This window comes from Pleurodeles waltl, chromosome 8 (assembly GCF_031143425.1).
Source record: "Pleurodeles waltl isolate 20211129_DDA chromosome 8, aPleWal1.hap1.20221129, whole genome shotgun sequence".
NCBI lineage: Eukaryota > Metazoa > Chordata > Amphibia > Caudata > Salamandridae > Pleurodeles > Pleurodeles waltl.
The window spans coordinates 418,644,463-418,665,378 of record NC_090447.1 but is presented as its reverse complement, the minus strand read 5'-3'; the positions used below and the strand labels follow the sequence as shown (position 1 = coordinate 418,665,378).

General features: G+C 45.4%; 1 protein-coding gene across 4 annotated transcripts in view; it reads left to right on the top strand.

The window, feature by feature from the left end:
- The window catches only part of HERC2 (HECT and RLD domain containing E3 ubiquitin protein ligase 2), a 1,448,528-nt gene that overhangs the window by 1,055,267 nt on the left and 372,345 nt on the right, over nucleotides 1-20,916 (top strand). For all 4 annotated transcript variants that reach the window (XM_069204283.1, XM_069204284.1, XM_069204285.1 and 1 more), the window contains exons 69-70: nucleotides 17,182-17,373; nucleotides 20,319-20,472. In XM_069204283.1, the coding sequence (XP_069060384.1) occupies nucleotides 17,182-17,373; nucleotides 20,319-20,472 (346 nt within the window). The remainder of the gene's footprint in view (nucleotides 1-17,181; nucleotides 17,374-20,318; nucleotides 20,473-20,916) is intronic.

The window sequence follows — 20,916 nt, the reverse complement described above, 5'->3', positions numbered from 1 at the left end:
ATCACTTGGTTTTGCTCCACGAGGAAGTTATGGCTTTCTTTGGCCAAGGGAGCCATAGAAAGGGTCCCAATATCAGAAGTAGACAGTGGTTGTTATTCCCGCTAATTTCTGCTACCCAAAAAGAACAAAGGTTTTTGCCCTATTCTGGATTTGCAGGTCGTCAATCTCTTCCTCAAAAAGGCGATATTCAAGATGCTCACTCTGGCTCAGGTCTTGTCTGCCCTAGACCAAGGAAACTGAACAGTAGGGTTTGACTTGCAGGATGCTTATTTTCACATCCCCAACCTGCTTGCCCCCAGGAGCTACTTGCGATTCAAAGTAGGCTGCGAGTACTTTCAGTTTACTGTGCTACCCTTTGGCCTTACCAGTGCCCCTCGCGTGTTTACCAAGGTGATGGCGGTGGTCGCAACTCATCTGTGCAGGCTTAGGGGTTTCATTCTTCCCCTACCTTGATGACTAGCTGTTGAAGGCTCCATCACCCCAGTCAGTCATCACCCACCTTCAGACTTCGGCAAACCTCCTGCATTCGCTGGGGTTCACTATACACGTGCCAAAGTCACACCTGACTCCCTCTCAGACGCTCCTTTTCATGCATTTTTGGACTTCTCCTCCATGAGCAGCAAGCCCAGGATATTCAGGTTCTGATTCCGATGTTTCGGCCTCTACCCTGGGTTTCAGTGAGAGACACTGAGGCTGTTGGGCCTCATGGCCTCCTGAATCCTGTTAGTAAAACATGCCAGATGGCAAATGAGGGCTCTGCAGTGGGCACAGCATTAGGGAAATCTCACAGACATGGTTCAGATCTCAGAGGGAGCTGCAAAAGATCTGCAGTGGGTCAGAGGCAGACTCCTCTCCCTTCCCTAACCAGAGGTTACAGTAGTGATAGATCCGACTAGCATTGAAGGCATTTCTTCCTGTTGTCGAAGGGAAGATAGTGCAGGTGTTCACAGACAACACCACCGCAATGTGGTACTGCAACAAGCAGGGCGGTGTGGGTCATGGACCCTTTGTCAAGGGGCCTTGCATGTCTGGACATGGCGGGAACACCAAGACATAACCCTGGTGGTTCACCACCTGGCAGGTTCTCTGAACCCCAGGTCAGACTAACTCCACCGTCGATGCCTAGCGAACCATGAGTGGCATCTGCATCCGGAGGTAGCACAAGGACTCTTTCAGCAGTAGGGAGAGCCTTGGTTAGATCTGTTCACCTCCACAGAGAATACGCAATGTCAGCAGTCTTGCGTGTTGGAGTTTCCAAGGTAGCACTTGCTCGGTGATGCTTTTAATCGCAAATGGAGCTCAGGCCTCCGGAACGTCTTTATGCCGATACCACGTCTGCCCAGAGTTGTCAAGAAGATCAAGAATGACCGGGCCCAAGTAATCCTGGTGGCTCTGGACTGGGCACGGAGAGCCTGGTATCCCAAGCTTCTGAAAATGACCATCGATTCTCCGATCAGCTGCCCCTTCGGGAAGATCTTCTGTCGCAGCAGCAGGGGAAGGTTCTCCACCCGAACCTGTCAAACCTCTGCTTTCATGCCTGGAGATTGAGCGGCGACAGATGACAGCCTTCGACCTTCATCCTGAAGTCTGTAAAGTTATTCTATCAGTCAGGCATCCCTCTACCAAGACGGTATACGCCTTTCGTTGGAGGCACTTTCTAAATTATTGTACAGAAAGATCTGTTGATCCTCTTTCTGCTTTTTTTCTGACATTCCTCTCTTTATCTTGTCCGTTGCCCAGCAGGGCTCTGCTTTGGGCACTCTCAAGTTTTATCTTTCTGCCTTATTGGCTTTTCTTTGGCTGCCCGATCAGCCTTTATTATTTAAATCTCCTATTGTAAATAGATTCCTTAAAGGGCTTGTATAATTGTTTCCTCCTACGCCCTTTATCATGCCTCAGTGGGACTTAAATTGAGTTCCCACCTATCTTATGAGGTCTCCCTTTGAGCCTTTACACAGTTGTCTCCTCTGGCTGCTCACGACAAGGCAGCCTTCTTTGTGGCAATAACATCTGCCAGGAGGTTGAGTAAGATGCATGCATGCTTTCTTGTCAAATCCTCCATATCTCACAATGTTTTTGGACAGGGTAGTGCTTCATACTTGTGCCTCTTTCCTCCCTAAAGTGGTGACCCCATTTCACCTGGGTCAGAACATGTAGGAAACTACCATCTTGCCTGGCATGTTACCCCCATATTTCACTGTATATATGTTGTTTTAGTCTATGTGTCACTGGGACCCTGCCAGGCAGGGCCCCAGTGCTCATAAGTATGTGCCCTGTATGTGTTCCCTGTGTGATGACTAACTGTCTCACTCAGGCTCTGCTAAACAGAACCTCAGTGGTTATGCTCTCTCTGCTTTCCAAATTGTCACTAACAGGCTAGTGACCAAATTCACCAATTCACATTGGCATACTGGTACACCCATATAATTCCCTAGTATATGGTACTGAGGTACCCAGTATATTGGGGTTCCAGGAGATCCCTATGGGCTGCAGCATTTCTTTTGACACCCATAGGGAGATCTGACAATTCTTACACAGGCCTGCCAGTGCAGCCTGAGTGAAATAACGTCCACGTTATTTCACAGCCATTTACCACTGCACTTAAGTAACTTATAAGTCACCTATATGTCTAACCTTCACCTGGTGAAGGTTGGGTGCAAAGTTACTTAGTGTGTGGGCACCCTGGCACTAGCCAAGGTGCCCCCACATTCTTCAGAGCAAATTCCCCAGACTTTGTGAGTGCGGGGACAGCATTACACGTGTGCACTATACATAGGTCACTACCTATGTATAGCGTCACAATGGTAACTCCAAACATGGCCATGTAACATGTCTAAGATCATGGAATTGTCACCCCAATGCCATTCTGGCATTGGGGAGACAATTCCATAATCCCCCGGGTCTCTAGCACAGAACCCGGGTACTGCCAAACTGCCTTCCGGGGTCTCCACTGCAGCTGCTGCTGCTGCTGCCAACCCCTCAGACAAGTTTCTGCCCTCCTGGGGTCCAGGCAGCCCTGGCCCAGGAAGGCAGAACAAAGGATTTCCTCTGAGAGAGGGTGTAACACCCTCTCCCTTTAGAAATAGGTGTGATGGCTGGGGAGGAGTAGCCTCACCCAGCGTCTGGAAATGCTTTGATGGGCACATATGCTGCCCATCTCTGCATAAGCCAGTCTACACCGGTTCAGGGATCCCCCAGCCCTGCTCTGGCGCGAAACTGGACAAAGGAAAGGGGAGTGACCACTCCCCTGACCTGCACCTCCCAGGGGAGGTGCCAAGAGCTCCTCCAGTGTGCCCTAGACCTCTGCCATCTTGGATTCAGAGGTGTTGCTGGCCCACTGGACTGCTCTGAGTGGCCAGTGCCAGCAGCTGATGTCAGAGACTCCTTCTGATAGGCTCTTACCTCTGTTAGTAGCCAATCCTCCTTCCTAGGTAGCCAAACCTCCTTTTCTAGCTATTTAGGGTCTTTGCTTTGGGGAATTCTTCAGATAACGAATGCAAGAGCTCACCAAAGTTCCTCTGCATCTCCCTCTTCACCTTCTGGCAAAGTATCGACCGCTGACTGCTCAGGACGCCTGCAAAACAGCAACAAAGTAGCCAGAAGACTACTAGAAACCTTGTATCGCTTCATCCTGCCGGCTTTCTCGACTGTTTCCAGGTTGTACATGCTCTGGGGGTAGCCAGCCTCCTCCTTGCACCAGGAGCTCTGAAGAAATCTCCTGTGGGTCGACGGAATCTTCCCCCTGCAACCGCAGGCAAGAAAAGACTGCATCACCAGTCCTCTGGGTCCCCTCTCAGCATGCCGAGCGTGGTCCTTGGAACTCAGCAACTCTGTCCAAGTGACTCCCACAGTCAAGTGACTCTTCAGTCCAAGTTTGATTGAGGTAAGTCCTTGCCTCCCCACGCTAGACTGCATTGCTGGGTACCGCGTGATTTGCAGCTGCTCCGGCTCCTGTGCACTCTTCCAGGATTTCCTTCGTGCACAGCCAAGCCTGGGTCCCTGACACACTAACCTGCAGTGCACAACCTTCTGAGTTGTCTTCGGGCGTCGTGGGACTCCCTTTTGTGACTTCGCGTGGACTCCGGTTCACTCTTCTTCCAAGTGCCTGTTCCGGTACTTCTGCGGGTGCTGCCTGCTTCTGTGAGGGCTCCCTGACTTGCTGGGCGCCCCCTCTGTCTCCTCATCCAAGTGGCGACATCCTGGTCCCTCCTGGGCCACAGCAGCATCCAAAAACCCTAACCGCGACCCTTGCAGCTAGCAAGGCTTGTTTGCGGTCTTTCTGCATGGGAACACCTCTGCAAGCTTCTTCACGACATGGGACATCCATCCTCCAAAGGGGAAGTTCCTAGTCCTCTTCGTTCTTGCAAAACACCAAGCTTCTTCCATCCGGTGGCAGCTTCTTTGCACCCTCAGCTGGCATTTCCTGGGCTCCTGCCCACTCTCGACACTGTTGCGACTCTTGGACTTGGTCCCCTTGTCATACAGGTACTCAGGTCCGGAAATCCACTGTTGTTGCATTGCTGGTGTTTGTTTTCCTTGCAGAATCCCTCTATCACAACTTCGGTGCTCTCTGGGGGTTGTAGGTGCACTTTACACCTACCTTACATGGTCTTGGGGTGGGCTATTTTTCTAACCCTCACTGTTTTCTTACAGTCCCAGCGAACCTCTACAAGCTCACATAGGTTTGGGGTCCATTCGTTATTCGCATTCCACTTTTGGAGTATATGGTTTGTGTTGCCCCTATACCTATGTGCTCCTATTGCAATCTATTGTAACTTTACACTGCTTGCATTGCTTCCTTTTGCTATTTCTCACATAATTTTGGTTATGGTACATATATCTTTTGTATATTTCTCATCCTCATACTGAGGGTACTCACTGAGATACTTTTGGCATATTGTCATAAAACTAAAGTACCTTTATTTTTAGTATATCTGTGTATTGTGTTTTCTTATGATATTGTGCATATGACACCAGTGGTATAGTAGAAGCTTTACATGTCTCCTAGTTCAGCCTAAGCTGCTTTGCCATAGCTACCTTCTATCAGCCTTAGCTGCTAGAAACACCTCTTCTACACTAATAAGGGATAACTGGACCTGGCACAAGTTGTAAGTACCTCTGGTACCCACTACAAGCCACGCCAGCCTCCTACATTGGTTGTGCAGCGGTGGGATAAGTACTTGTAACTACTTACCACTTTGTCATTGTGTACTTTTCATGAGAGAATAATATACAAAAAAAGTTCAGTGTATGTACACCTAACCAAAAAGTTTTGCTTTTCTTCTCTTACACTTTCTACTAAGTGCTGAAAAGTACTCCAAAACTTCTAAAAGGTTTTAAAAAGTTTGAAAAAGTTTTTTTCTGTTCTTTATAAAGTCCTGAAACTTGTTTCTCTCTTCTGTCTCTAAACCTTCTTCTATCATGTCCTATGTAGGAACTGCTCTTAAAATGGCCAATACAACTTATGACAATTTAAACTTCAAGAGCCTAAGGAGTCTCTGCATTGATAGAGGTTTAGTGATAGGAAAGAACTCTTCAAGAGAATTTCTATTTAACTTGCTCATTGAGAATGATAAGTCTGACTCACGGGAACCCCTTTAGGGAGGTGTGGAGGGTTATATTCCAAATTTACCCCTCAGCAGACCTCAGAGCAATGCTGGTAGTAATAGGAGCTCCCATCACAGTAGGGATGTTTTTATTCCTGGAGGTCAGGTTGTTAGAGTCCAATCTGTTAGGGACAGAACTCCCTCTGTTGTTTCCAATTTGTCCTCAGTGTCCAAGCATTCCCAACCCACCCACCCTGAAGACAACATGTTAGAAAGGGAACTTAAAAAGTTGAGAGTGGAAGATACTAGGCTGAAGCTTAAACAGCAACAGCTGGCTCTAGACAGGGAATCCCTAGACCTGGAGAAGGAGAGACAGAGATTGGGGTTTGGACCCCATAGTGGCAGCAGCAGTATTCCTGATAGTAATCCAGTGAGAGAGCATGATTCCAGGAATCTGTACAAGATAGTTCCCCCTTACAAGGAGGAGGATGACATTAACAAGTGGTTTGCTGCACTTGAGAGGGCCTGTATGGTACAGAGGGGCCCTCGAAGGCAGTGGGCTGCTATATTGTGGCTATCTTTCAATGGAAAGGGTAGGGTTAGGCTCCTTACTGTTAGAGAAAGTGATGCTAACAATTTTGCAGTTTTGAAGGATGCACTCTTGGATGGATTTGGCTTAACCACTGAACAATACAGGATTAAGTTCAGAGACACCAGAAAAGAGTCCTCACAAGACTGGATAGACTTTGTTGACTGTTCAGTGAAGGCCTTGGAGGGGTGGTTACATGGCAGTAAAGTTTCTGACTATGAAAGCCTGTATAATCGTATTCTGAGAGAGCATATTCTAAATAACTGTGTGTCTGACTTGTTACACCAATGTCTAGTAGATTCAGATCTGACCTCTCCCCAAGAATTGGGAAAGAAGGCAGACAAATGGGTCAGAACAAGAGTGAACAGAAAAGTTCATACAGGGGGTGACAAGGATGGCAAGAAGAAGGATGGTAAGTCTTCTGACAAGGGTGGGGACAAAAGTAAAACTGAGTCTTCATCAGGCCCACAAAAACACTCTGGTGGGGGTGGTGGGTCCAAATCCTCTTCAAATCATGTTAAAAAGCCTTGGTGTTATTTATGTAAAGTAAAAGGCCATTGGACAACTGATGCCAGTTGTCCAAAGAAAAACACCATACCTCCCACTACCACAACCCCTACTGCAAACTCAAGTGCCCCTAGTAATAGCAGTGGTGGTGGGAGCAAACCTACTAATAGCCAATCCAAGGGAGTAGCTGGGCTCACTTTTGGTAATTTAGTTGGGGTTGGTTCTTGTTAGGGACACCACAGAGGCTGTGTTAGTCTCAGAAGGTACCATTTGGCCACCTTGGTTGCTTGTCCCCTTAATATGGATAAGTACAAGCAACTTCCCCTAATAAATGGTGTTGAGGTTCAGGCCTACACGGACACAGGTGCCAGTGTTACCATGGTAATAGAGAAACTGGTACACCCTAAACAACACCTACTTGGTCACCAGTTCCAAGTGACAGACGCTAATAACAACACTCATAGCCACCCCATGGCTGTTGTGAATCTCAACTGGGGGGGGGGGGGGGGGGGTTACTGGTCCAAAGAAAGTTGTGGTTGCTTCAGATTTACCTGTAGACTGTCTACTAGGAAATTATTTAGAGACGTCAGCTTGGGCAGAAGTGGAGTTGGAGGCTCATGCAGCAATGCTGGGCATTCCTGGGCATATTTTTGCTTTGACAAGGGCTCAGGCCAAAAAGCAAAAAGGACAGGGTGACTTGGATCCTGGAACAATGGACCAAGTGCTCCCTAAAGCTAGGGGTAGCAAGGGTAAATCCCTACCCACTATCCCTCCCTCTACAGATGATTCTCCTTCTGAGGAAGAAGAATGTCCTCCCTGTGCAGAACCTTCACCAGATGAGCTGGCAGCAGACACTGCTGAGCTTTTGGGTGGAGGGGGCTCTGCCACGGAAGAGCTGAGTGTGGCACAGCAATCCTGTCCCACATTAGAGGGTCTCAGACAGCAAGCTGTCAAACAGCAAAATGGGGATGTCAGTGACTCACATAGAGTTTACTGGGAGGACAACCTCTTGTACTCAGAGGCCAGGGACCCAAAACCTGGAGCAGCCAGGAGATTGGTCATTCCCCTGCAGTACAGAGAGTTCCTCCTAACTCTGGCACATGACATTCCTTTGGCTGGGCATTTGAGCCAGATCAAAACATGGGAAAGGCTTGTCCCCCTGTTTCACTGGCCTAAGATGTCACAGGACACAAAAGATTTTTGTAAGTCTTGCGTGACCTGCCAAGCCAGTGGCAAGACTGGTGGCACACCAAAGGCTCCCCTTATTCCACTACCTGTGGTTGGGGTCCCCTATGAAAGGGTAGGGGTTGACATAGTTGGCCCCCTTGACCCTCCCACTGCTTCAGGCGCAATAGCTTTATCTTGGTGGTTGTGGACCATGCCACATTCCTGAAGCAATTCCTCTAAGGACCACTACAGCACCTGCAGTGGCAAAAGCCCTCCTGGGAATATTTTCCAGGGTGGGTTTCCCAAAAGAGGTTGTATCAGACAGGGGTAGCAACTTTATGTCTGCATACTTGAAAGCTATGTGGAAGGAATGTGGTGTAACATACAAATTCACCACACCTTATCATCTACAAACTAATGGACTGGTAGAGAGGTTTAATAAAACTCTCAAAGGAATGATAATGGGACTCCCTGAAAAACTCAGAAGAAGATGGGATGTCCTGTTACCTTGCCTCCTTTTTGCTTACAGGGAGGTACCCCAGAAAGGAGTGGGCTTCAGCCTCTTTGAACTCCTATTTGGACACCATGTAAGAGGTCCACTAACACTTGTGAAGGAGGGTTGGGAACAACCTTTAAAAACTCCCAAACAGGATATAGTGGACTATATACTTGGCCTATGATCCAGAATGGCGGAGTTAATGAAAAAGGCCAGTAAAAACCTTCAGGCCAGCCAAGAGCTCCAAAAGCAATGGCATGACCAGAAGGCTGTTCTGATTCAGTACCAACCAGGACAGAAGGTGTGGGTATTGTGGCCCGTGGCCCCAAGAGCACTCCAAGACAAATGGAGTTGACCCCATCTCATTGTTGAAAAGAAGGGCGAAGTCACCTACTTGGTTGACCTGGGCACTGCCAGAAGTCCCCTTAGGGTGCTTCATGTCAACCGCCTAAAACCCTACTATGACAGGGCTGATCTCACCCTGCTCATGGCAACCGATGAAGGACAGGAAGAAGAGAGTGACCCTCTCCCTGATCTCTTCTCTTCCACTGAAGATGATGCTTTAGTGGACGGAGTCGTTTTGGCAGACTGTCTTACTGCAGAACAGAAAGACAACTGCATAAATCTCCTTTGACAGTTTTCTGAACTCTTTTCAACTGTGCCAGTCACCACATCTTAATGTGAACACGCAATTGATACTGGAGACAGCATGCCTGTCAAAAGTAAAATCTATAGGCAGCCTGACCATGTCAGGGACTGCATAAAGCAAGAAGTTCAGAAAATGCTTGACCTAGGAGTGTTTAAACCTAATGAAAGCCCATGGGCCTCTCCTGTGGTGCTTGTACCAAAGCCTCACTCAAAAGATGGAAAAAGGGAGATGAGGTTTTGCGTAGATTACAGAGGTCTTAACCAGGTAACAAAAACTGATGCTCACCCTATACCCAGGGCAGATGAGCTCATAGATACACTGGCATCTGCCAAGTATCTAAGCACCTTTGATTTGACTGCAGGGTATTGGCAGATCAAATTGGCAGAGGATGCTAAACATAAAACTGAATTTTCAACTATAGGAGGGAACTACCAATTTACAGTGATGCCCTTTGGGTTGAAAAATGCACCTGCCACTTTTCAGAGGTTGGTGAATACAGTCCTGCAAGGGTTGGAGGCTTTTAGTGCAGCATATCTAGATGATATAGCTGTCTTTAGCTCCACCTGTGATGATCACCTGGTCCACCTGTAGAAAGTTTTGGAGGACTTGCAAAAGGCAGGCCTCACTATCAAGGCCTCAAAGTGCCAGATAGGGCAGGGAAAGGCGGTTTATCTGGGACACCTGGTAGGTGGAGAACAGATTGCACCACTTCAGGGGAAAATCCAGACAATCATGGATTGGGTTCCCCCTACAACTCAGACCCAGGTGAGAGCCTTCCGAGGCCTCACTGGGTATTACAGGAGATTCATTAAAAACTATGGCTCCATTGCAGCCCCACTTAATGATCTTACTAGCAAGAAGATGCCTAAAAAGGTATTGTGGACAGCTAGTTGTCAGAAAGCTTTTGAGGAGCTCAAACAGGCCATGTGCACGGCACCTGTCCTAAACAGCCCATGTTACACTAAGAAATTCATCGTTCAAACAGATGCATCTGAATTAGGGGTAGGGGCAGTCTTATCACAACTTAATTCTGAGGGCCAGGATCAACCAGCTGCTTTTATCAGCAGAAGGTTGACCCCTAGAGAAAAGCGTTGGTCTGCCATAGAGAGGGAGGCCTTTGCTGTGGTTTGGTCACTGAAGAAGTTGAGGCCATACCTGTTTGGCACTCACTTCATTGTTCAGACAGACCACAAACCTCTACTTTGGTAAACAAATGAAAGGTGAAAATCCTAAATTGTTGAGGTGGTCCATATCTCTACAGGGAATGGACTATACAGTGGAACATAGACCTGGGAGTACCCACTCCAATGCAGATGGACTCTCCAGATATTTCCACTTAGACAATGAAGACTCATCAGGTCATGGCTAGTCTTATTGTCCTTCGTTTGGGGGGGGGGTGTAGGAAATTACCATCTTGCCTAGTATGTTACCCCCATATTTCACTGTATATATGTTGTTTTAGTCTGTGTGTCACTGGGACCCTGCCAGGCTGGGCCCCAGTGCTCATAAGTATGTGCCCTGTATGTGTTCCCTGTGTGATGACTAACTGTCTCACTGAGGCTCTGCTAACCAGAACCTCAGTGGTTATGCTCTCTCTGCTTTCCAAATTGTCACTAACAGGCTAGTGCCCAATTTCACCAATTCACATTGGCATACTGGAACACCCTTATAATTCCCTAGTATATGGTACTGAGTTACCTCGGGTATTGGGGTTCCAGGAGATCCCTATGGGCTGCAGCATTTCTTTTCCCACCCATGGGGAGCTCTGACAATTCTTACACAGGCCTGCCACTGCAGCCTGCATGAAATAACGTCCACGTTATTTCCCAGCCATTTACCACTGCACTTAAGTAACTTATAAGTCACCTATATGTCTAACCTTCACCTGTTGAAGGTTGAGTGCAAAGTTACTTAGTGTGTGGGCACCCTGGCAATAGCCAAGGTGCCCCCACATTGTTCAGGGCAAATTCCCCAGACTTTGTGAGTGCGGGGACACCATTACACGTGTGCACTATACATAGGTCACTACCTATGTATAGCGTCACAATGGTAACTCCGAACATGGCCATGTAACATGTCTAAGATCATGGAATTGTCACCCCAATGCCAGAATGGCGATTCCATGATCCCCCGGGTCTCTAGCACAGAACCCGGGTACTGCCAAACTGCCTTTCCGGGGTCTCCACTGCAGCTGCTGCCAACCCCTCAGACAGGTTTCTGCCCTTCTGGGGTCCAGACAGCCGTGGCCCAGAAAGGCAGAACAAAGGATTTCCTCTGAGAGAGGGTGTAACACCCTCTCCCTTTGGAAATAGGTGTGATGGCTGGGGAGGAGTAGACTCCCCCAGCCTCTGGAAATGCCTTAATGGGCACAGATGATGCCCATCTCTGCATAAGCCAGTCTACACCGGTTCTGGGATACCCCAGCCCTGCTCTGGCACGAAACTGGACAAAGGAAAGGGGAGTGACCACTCCCCTGACCTGCACCTCCCAGAGCTCCTCCAGTGTGCCCCAGACCTCTGCCATCTTGGATTCAGAGATGTTGCTGGCACACTGGACTGCTCTGAGTGGCCAGTGCCAGCAGATGACATCAGAGACTCCTTCTGATAGGCTCTTACCTCTGTTAGTAGCCAATCCTCTTTCCTAGGTAGCCAAACCTCCTTTTCTGGCTATTTAGGGTCTCTGCTTTGGGGAATTCTTTAGATAACGAATGCAAGAGCTCACCAGAGTTCCTCTACATCTCTCTCTTCACCTTCTGGCAAAGTATCGACCGCTGACTGCTCAGGACGCCTGCAAAACCGCAACAAAGTAGCCAGACGACTACTAGCAACCTTGTATCGCTTCATCCTGCCGGCTTTCTCGACTGTTTCCAGGTGGTGCATGCTCTGGGGGTAGCCTGCCTCCTTCTTGCACTAGGAGCTCTGAAGAAATCTCCTGTGGGTCGACGGAATCTTCCCCCTGCAACCGCAGGCAAGAGGAGACTGCATCACCGGTCCTCTGGGTCCCCTCTCAGCACGCCGAGCGTGGTCCTTGGAACTCAGCAACTCTGTCCAAGTGACTTGCCGCCCCACGCTAGACTGCATTGCTGGGTACCGCGTGATTTGCAGCAGCTCCGGCTCCTGTGCACTCTTCCAGGATTTCCTTTGTGCACCGCCAAACCTGCGTCCCCGACACTAACCTGCAGTGCACAACCTTCGGAGTTGTCCTCCGGCATCGTGGGACTCTTTCTTGTGACTTCGCGTGGACTCCGGTTCACTCTTCTTCCAAGTGCCTGTTCCTGTACTTCTGCGGGTGCTGCCTGCTTCTGTTAGGGCTCCCTGACTTGCTGGGTGCTCCCTGTGTCTCCTCATCCAAGTGGCGACATCCTGGTCCCTTCTGGGCCACAGCAGCATCCAAAAACCCTAACCGCGACCCTTGCAGCTAGCAAGGCTTGTTTGCGGTCTTTTCTGCGTGGGAACACCTCTGCAAGCTTCTTCACGGCGTGGGACATCCATCCTCCAAAGGGTAAGTTCCTAGTCCTCTTCGTTCTTGCAAAACACCAAGCTTCTTCCATCCGGTGGCAGCTTCCTTGCACCCTCAGCTGGCATTTCCTGGGCTCCTGCCCACTCTCGACACTGTCGCGACTCTTGGACTTGGTCCCCTTGTCTTACATGTACTCAGGTCCAGAAATCTACTCTTGTTGCATTGCTGGTGTTTGTTTTCCTTGCAGAATCCCCCTATCACGAATTCTGTGCTCTCTGGGGGTTGTAGGTGCACTTTACACCTACCTTACAGGGTCTTGGGGTGGGCTATTTTTCTAACCCTCACTGTTTTCTTACAGTCCCAGCGACCCTCTGCAAGGTTTGGGGTCCATTCGTGGTTCGTATTCCACTTTTGGAGTATATGGTTTGTGTTGCCCCTATACCTATGTGCTCCTATTGCAATCTATTGTAACTTTACACTGCTTGCATTACTTCCTTTTGCTATTACTTGCATAATTTTGGTTATGGTACATATATCTTGTGTATATTTCTCATCCTCATACTGAGGGTACTCACTGAGATACTTTTGGCATATTGTCATAAAATAAAGTGCCTTTATTTTTAGTATATCTGTGTATTGTGTTTTCTTATGATATTGTGCATATGACACCAGTGGTATAGTAGGAGCTTTACATGTCTCCTAGTTCAGCCTAAGCTGCTTTGCCATAGCTACCTTCTATCAGCCTTAGCTCTTAGAAACACCTCTTCTACACTAATAAGGGATAACTGGACCTGGCACAAGGTGTAAGTACCTCTGGTACCCACTACAAGCCAGGCCAGCCTCGTACAGAACATCACCCTGCCCACCTTCTTTGCTCCACCGCATCCCTCGAAGGAAGAGGAGCAACTCCGCCAACTGAACCCAAAAGGAGCATTGTCGTTCTACCTTGACTGCACAAAAGAGTTCCGGGAGGATGACCAACTCTTTGTGGGGTACGTGGGAGCAAAGAAAAGTTAGGCATTGCCGAAGTAAACCATTTCGCACTGTGTCCTCTCTGCATAAAAATATGCTACACTCTGGCCAAGAGGCAGCCTCCTGAGGGCTTGAGGGCCCATTCCACCAGGGGCAAGGCTGCTACCACTCATTAACAAGAGGTGTACCAGTCCTGGACATCTGTCAGGCTGCAACATGGACGTCTCTGCACACGTTTGCCAAACACTAACTGCCTGGACAGTCCAGTCCGCAGAGATGGACATTTTGTCCATCCGGTCCTACAAGACTTTTTAGCTCAAGGACAGTTTGTCCGCAGGCCTCTGCGAGGGGGTTATGGCTTGGTTATCTATTCCAAAGGTAAGAAATCTGCAGCTAGAAGTCTCTCAGATGAACAAGCTACTTATCCTTCTGTAATGCATTATCTGGTAAAGACTCTATGTACCTGCAGATTCCTTATGCCCACCCATGCCTCCCTACTCTTCTTACTCATTTCCTAGGGTTAAGGATTGTGCCTTTCATGACCCTAATGTTTTCGCACAGTCAAAACTGTTGGTTCTTTCCATGGCTCTGCTCTTCCGGCATGGAAGTTTATGGAAAAGTACTGATGTCCACGAACCTGGGTAGTGCCTTTATAGGTGACTGTGATGTCACAGACGGCTCCAACGACACCACATGTATCTGAATGACGCCACCCGACAGCGTGCGCAAGGGCATTTCTCAGCACAAGTTCCGGATTCCAAGCTGGCGCCTGGAAATGCTAAAGATAAGGAATCTGCAGCTAGATAGAGTCTCTTCCGGATAATGCGTTACCGAAGGTAAGTAACTTGTTCATTAGGATGACCTTACCAGTGTTTTTAACACTACTACTGTGTGAAGATGTACTGCCCAACCTTCCTCAAGATTTGGACCCCTTACACTTCAGGATCTCTTGTTTTCAGCCAATAGTAGAAGAGAGGATAATTCCTGAGATCAAGTGGCATATGCTTAATAGTTGTTGGACACAGCAAAAATTATCTACATCCACCATTTCATTTACTCCACTTACGGTGAAGAATGACAATTACTTGCAAGAAGACCAAAATCTGCAAATGCATAAGACAAAGCCACCAACCCTTTGCCCTGTTTCCCATGAGAATCCAAGCTTAGAATCTGAAATCTTGTAGAACTCTGTGCATCCTAGCATGTTCACTCTACAATTAAGAAACCTAATATAAACTCTCTTTATAATGTAAACTCTCAGGAACCTAACTAGTCTGTTTGTGCAAGATCAGGAAGAGCTAATTAGCCCTATCACTTTTCAACAATTGAAACTAATCAGACAGCAATTCTTGGCAAGACATCTGGCACTAAAGCAATACTGTCTGAAATATATTAAGATTTGCACCCCACAGATGGCACTATTATTTTCGCAGATGGTTAAACAAATCCGAGAAAGTATGATGTTTACCAGGATTTAATTTCACTGAGAGACACGACAGGACACCCTTATTTAGCTGTATTATTGACAGATTGGGCTGAAACTACACAACTCTCTTTGTCACTCACAAATTTAGATGGTGAAAAGGCGTTTGGCAAAGGGGGCATTACTATGCTTCTGGGGTGGGGTGGGGAGTTTTGGGGTGAGGGAATGCAACAGTTTGGCTTCCAGCACCTCTGGTGAAAGCAATCCAGGAAATGTATTGTCAGCCACTAGGAACAGTGACAGAGAACAAGCTTGATTCCAAAATCAAAATGTTACAAGAGGAGCACAGGGGTGTCTTCTCTCACCCTGTCTCTATGCATTATATACAGAGCCATTGATTGAAATGTTGATGGAAAGCCCTGATATAAAATCAATTATACTTCAGAGATTTGAAATCAAAATAATGACAATGTTGTGTTAGTTACCCCCAGCACTAAACATACATTATATGTGGTTCAAGAAGCAGCAGCCCAGTTTGTTTCTTTAGTAGGATGCAAGGTCATTGCTAACAGGATTGAGAGTGTATTGATAGGAAACTGATCATAATCAAGCGTATGTAGTGTTGAATCAGAGATTTATGGTGTAAACGTATGAACACATGATGAACTCCCCATTGCTGTGCTAGGAAAAGCTATTATAATAAAAATGATGGTAATTTCAAAGATGCTATATTCATTCAGGACCCTCCAACTATATTCTCCCTTTCTTTTTTTCAAACTACTGGAGACCTATGAGAAACTTCTAAGGCCAGTTAGGTTCCTACATTTACCAGTTGATAGATGGGGGTGGACCATACCAAATGTTCATTTTTTCTGTTGAGCAGCATTATGTACAATACTCTTCAAACTGATAAAGGAACAAGTACCAAACACAATCTTTATAGGGACGATATTGGATCCTTCACTGAATATGCTGTTATTTGACCTCAAACCTTAGAGGTTTGAGAAATACATTGCAGAACATACTTAAACCTTTCAGAGTATCGAAATTTCATAGTTCGACTTTATGGGATTTCTAGAGTACCAAATTGAAGCATCTAAATGTTCCCCTTGGGACATTATTTAGTTTGTATTCCAACTGTTTTCTAATGGTATGCTTAAAACCTTTTAGACAGCTAGCAAAGTGTTTGATATCCCATCAAAGGGCTTTTTCTGATACTTGCAGATAGGGGCTTTATTGAACAATAAGATAAGTGATGTGGCACAGTCCTGGCGGATTATGATGCACAAGTGACTGATCATTACCATATTTTCCTGTAACGAGGTTAGGATCAATTAACTCTTGAGAAATAAGTATGGTTTCACTGGCTGGAAATATTGATCTCTGAAGAAACTGTTGTGGAGTCCACATATTGCCCATCCCAAGAAATGTAATATTTAGTTTGTTTATGGCCACTCTTTTTTTAAGATGATAAGCATCATGTTCTGGATGTTTTCCCAAAGAATTGGTTCTCTCTTTAACAGATTTCTCATCAGCTTATTCTCTGGGATGCTTAACCTAATATTAGCTGCTAGGATTTTCAATACAATTTTCTGGGCTCTTTGGTGCGGAGACATGGGTCAAAACTGAGGCATGAGTGAAGTAACCGATCCATGTATAAGTGGTGAAGTGTCCACCTGTGGTGTAGGTTATTGTCCTTTCTGTACAGCCAGTGAAACTGTATTTCCTCCAGTGCTCACTTTTGGCTTTCCAAAGTTTCATATTCCTGTGCCCCTGTAACTACAGAAAAAAATAATCTCTCTAGGACAAGTATATCAGTCAGAAAATGTTCCAAAGTTTAATTGCTTGATTTTTTTAAAGTTCAAGGACATTGTTGTCTCAAACAGGCTGTAACAACCACTTGAATCAGAAAGAATGTCGAAAGAAGACACGTTCAATTCCACAAAGCCTTAAAACAATCCCACTTTAATTAAAGCTCTTTGTTCTGGGCTTCGTTCTGCAAATGCTGTTGAGGTTGTAAAAAATGTGGACAGTGAATTTGCACTATTTTTTTTACATCCTTCGTTCTAGTTTTACCTGAGGAGAGAGCTAGTTTCCAACTGTAGAACTAGTCAGATATTTGTAATAAACCTAAAACATGATTTTCATACTTGTGGTAAAGTTATGTGATGTACTTTTGGCAGTACTACAGAGAAGAATCTGACTCAGACATGTAAATCAGTGTATGTAATTGTTCAAATTTAGGTTGTACATTGACCCTATGCAGTTAGATTAGCATTGTGAGGCCTTATTTTAGCCACTTCAGCATTGCTCATTTTCTTCTTGATTTCTTTTCAAAGCACTAATCTCTATCTTCATACATTTATGCTATAGGATGTTGAAAGCCAAAGCAAAGTATCTGGGCCAGAACCACAGTATTTGGATGAATTTACTAGCCTCCTTGTGCCAGATGACACTCGGGTTCTAGTTGACCTGCTGAAGCTTGCTGTATCCAACCGTGCTGGTGAGAAAGGAAAGGATGTCCTTTCAGCAGTGCTTTCAGGCATGGGAACCGCTTTTCCACAGGTTGGTTGAAAATAATGTTTTCAAAATACATTTGTTGTATTTAGCAGTTGAACCCTTTGTAACTTTTTTATATTTATTTCTAAACTTGAGGTAGTGGATTGTACCTCATGGGGTAACAAATACATATCTCACAGTCACAGTCCAAACAGAGCTAGTCAAACCTCAGACAGCAGTTATAATGCAGATTACATAAGGATCTAAGGATCAGATGACAGACTAGTTACCCCATCATACAAGTCCTAGAGCTTTAGTGATAACATTACAAAACCTTTAACAAGCTAGATGATGCAAACCCTCAGCACAAATCATGAAAATAGCAGCTATAGAAGTAGGTCTTCTGTAGAACCAAATTAATCAATAATAATCCCATACCCCGGATGAACTATCATTCAGATATCCGGTTTAAATACATTTAAAAAGACAGTCATGTCTGCCCAATTAGGATTCCAGTTTCTAAGACTCCAGTTCACTGTGAAATAAATATCTATTTATTTTCATGAAAATACTACATTGTTATCCCAAATTACCAGATATCAGTTTTCCTAACCAGTTTTGGGTCCCCAAACATCAGCTTTTCGTTTTCTTGTAGCACTCACTTTTAGTGCTGTCACACATGAGCAGTTATGCCTTTGATGTCTATTGGCCATCATACTCAAATAACAAGGTTGTTCATATAAGGAGATTAAATGCCCCCAAATGTGCCACAGATAATTGTATGTTTTTCAAGAATAGCCACAATAATGCAAGGACTTGTCACTGTAGTGCCAGGGATAATCAGGATGTTTCCAAGAATGTGAACACACATATGCTTTGCTATGCAAGTGCAACCGTTTTTCATGGATAACTAAAATGTCACCACTAATTCCCTCATTATTTCACTGATAGGCAACTGTTATGAAGGCATAGCCATACCATTATCAAGAATGCCTATGTGTGCGTCACTGATGGGCCACAACTGTAACTATAATCAGAGTGTTGTCAAGGATGCCCCATATGTGTCATGAATGCAAGTGACAACCACATGGTTTGAGCCCAGTATGTCAAGCATGATCCTTTTTCACTTAGGATCTCCATTACGCCCCTTCCAGCCCACCACTATATCTGGGATAGTCATATTCCTATTACAAATGTCATCTGTATGCTAAGGCTGGTCACCAATACTAGACACTGGCTTACCTGGGGCACCAAAACACACATACTCTGACAAAATTGTGCACTCTCACAGGCAACCCACACTGACAAGCACCCACCCACTCAGCTGCCCAGGTTGATCTAAACTTGCATGTGAAATACTGCATGGTCTTTCTCTGAATGAGCCTCCAGTCCGACACTTATCACGGCTTTTGCCCACTAAGTATTGTGAAAGAGCAAGAATACAAGATATCATTTTCTTCCTGGTCCCACACCAGCACAGTCCTAGCATCTGATATGATATGGATGATGGATATGCACCTCTGAAGCGCCACTAGATGACATGCTACACTTGCCGTGCCTCTGAGAGGGAAACACTACTCAGACCACCCTTAGCATATATAAAAAATTCAACCTCTGCAGCCATTGAAGTCCTCCTCCATTTGTACAACTTTTACACACAAACAGGCAATGTGGTAAGACGTTTTGTGTTCATGTCAAAGTTGTAGTATCTTGTGCAAATAGTTGGTGCCGGTAGGCAGTGTGTTGAGTGGGGCTGCCACCTCTTTGAGCCAGCCACTGATAGAATATTTGGCACAGGCTACAAATTAAAGTGCACTCCGGTGATTGAACCACAATAAATAAAGAGTGGTGAGGACTGAAGATTCAAAGAACCTCAGTTGGACAGTGAATGATACTCAGAGCATTTTGAAGATTCATAACTGAACTGATGTGTGAAAGGAGCGCATGCTAGCTTGTAGGGACTTGAGTGGAAGCTGTCTGATTTGGTCTTTACTTATGCTTGGCCTTTGGAATCAAAATAAGATCCTATGTTTGTATCTCAAACTTTAACAAGGTTAATAGGGCAGTAGTCTCTAGTTTAGGTACACCGGCCATTTGTTGGACACACTAAAAATTATAGAGAGCAAATGTAACAAATGTAGACTTAGAGAAGTTTAGTTAAGTTTTAGATCTTGTGCACCAACTACGCCAGCAAATTGGCATGCATTGCACTTAGTAACATGCACATTGGTATTCTAAAAGGTTACTGTATATATCATTGGCATAGTCTAGTTTTGCATCGATCAAGGATCCTACTCGTACTTAATGATGATGTCATAAAAAGAAGCCTGTAAAAATAGGCAGTTTCCCCAGTATTCCATGTCTCATCACTCAGTTTCCTATGTTCCTCACCTTCTGTAATGGGTGTGTTCACTCACTGCTTTCTCTCTAAATGATACCAGGCACAGCACATTCTCAAGCTTGAAACAACAAATTTCCCCATGCATAAACACATTGGTAACTTTCAGAATATGAATTAATGGCAAAGTGAGAAATACTGTATAATCAAGAGCACCATAGCAAACTACACCCATGTTTGGTACCCCTTAGTGACTTAAAACATTGTGCCAAAGATGATATTGTGGATTTGAAAGGCTCAATTCAACTGTAGTACAGTCCCTCTCTCAGTTATCTTCAGGCTGCTATGTCATCTCTTCAGGGTATCCGATATGGTGCCCTACTAACATTGGTGAGAATACAGTCAAACATCAATAAAGGTGAAAGGTTTAAATAGGGGACACATCTATTCATATATTGGAAATGGGAAACGACCAATAGGAAGTGAATGCAAATTTTCAAATTAAACATTGTAAAATGCAGTGAAAGTGCAGGTCATGATCAGTGTGCCTGCCAGAAGGGCCACTGTTATACTGATAATTTGTGTAGCACTGATGACTTGTTTTTCTTAAACAGTAATGCATTTGTTTTTTTCTTAGTTGTCATGTTGAATATATCAGTGTATGTTACTTTAGGTTGCTGACATGTTATTGGAGCTGTGTGTCACAGAACTGGAAGATGTGGCAACCGACTCACAAAGCGGCCGTCTCTCTTCCCAGCCAGTAGTGGTGGAAAGTTGCCACCCATATACAGATGATACATCTACAAGTGGGACAGTCAAAATACCAGGTAAGTTATGGTTTCAGTGTATAAACTTAAAAGAGTAGAGCTAGGAGACAGTGGAGGAGTTTATGAGTTACCCACTGGGACTAGGACATTTCATTTGCATTAGATATTCGAGTGCAGAAAACTTTATCTCACCATTACACCCTGGTTCTTCATTTTAGGGACTCATTCTCATTGAAAATAATTTCCCTGACAGTCAGGTCTTATTTTGCCTTTAACTGAAATTGAAATTTCTATTTCCACTATTTGGTTTAAATCTGTCATTAAAAATATGGATTGTATTTCTCTGATCTACCTTTTATTGTTTGCTTATTTGTCTGATTTCTTTTAATAGAAATAACAGATTTTGGCGGACGGGATGTCCATCACGGCTGTGACTGACTGTCCCATCGGCCAATATCTAAATAAGGCGCTTAGTCATTCCCAACTGGTTGCCAACTCCTGTAC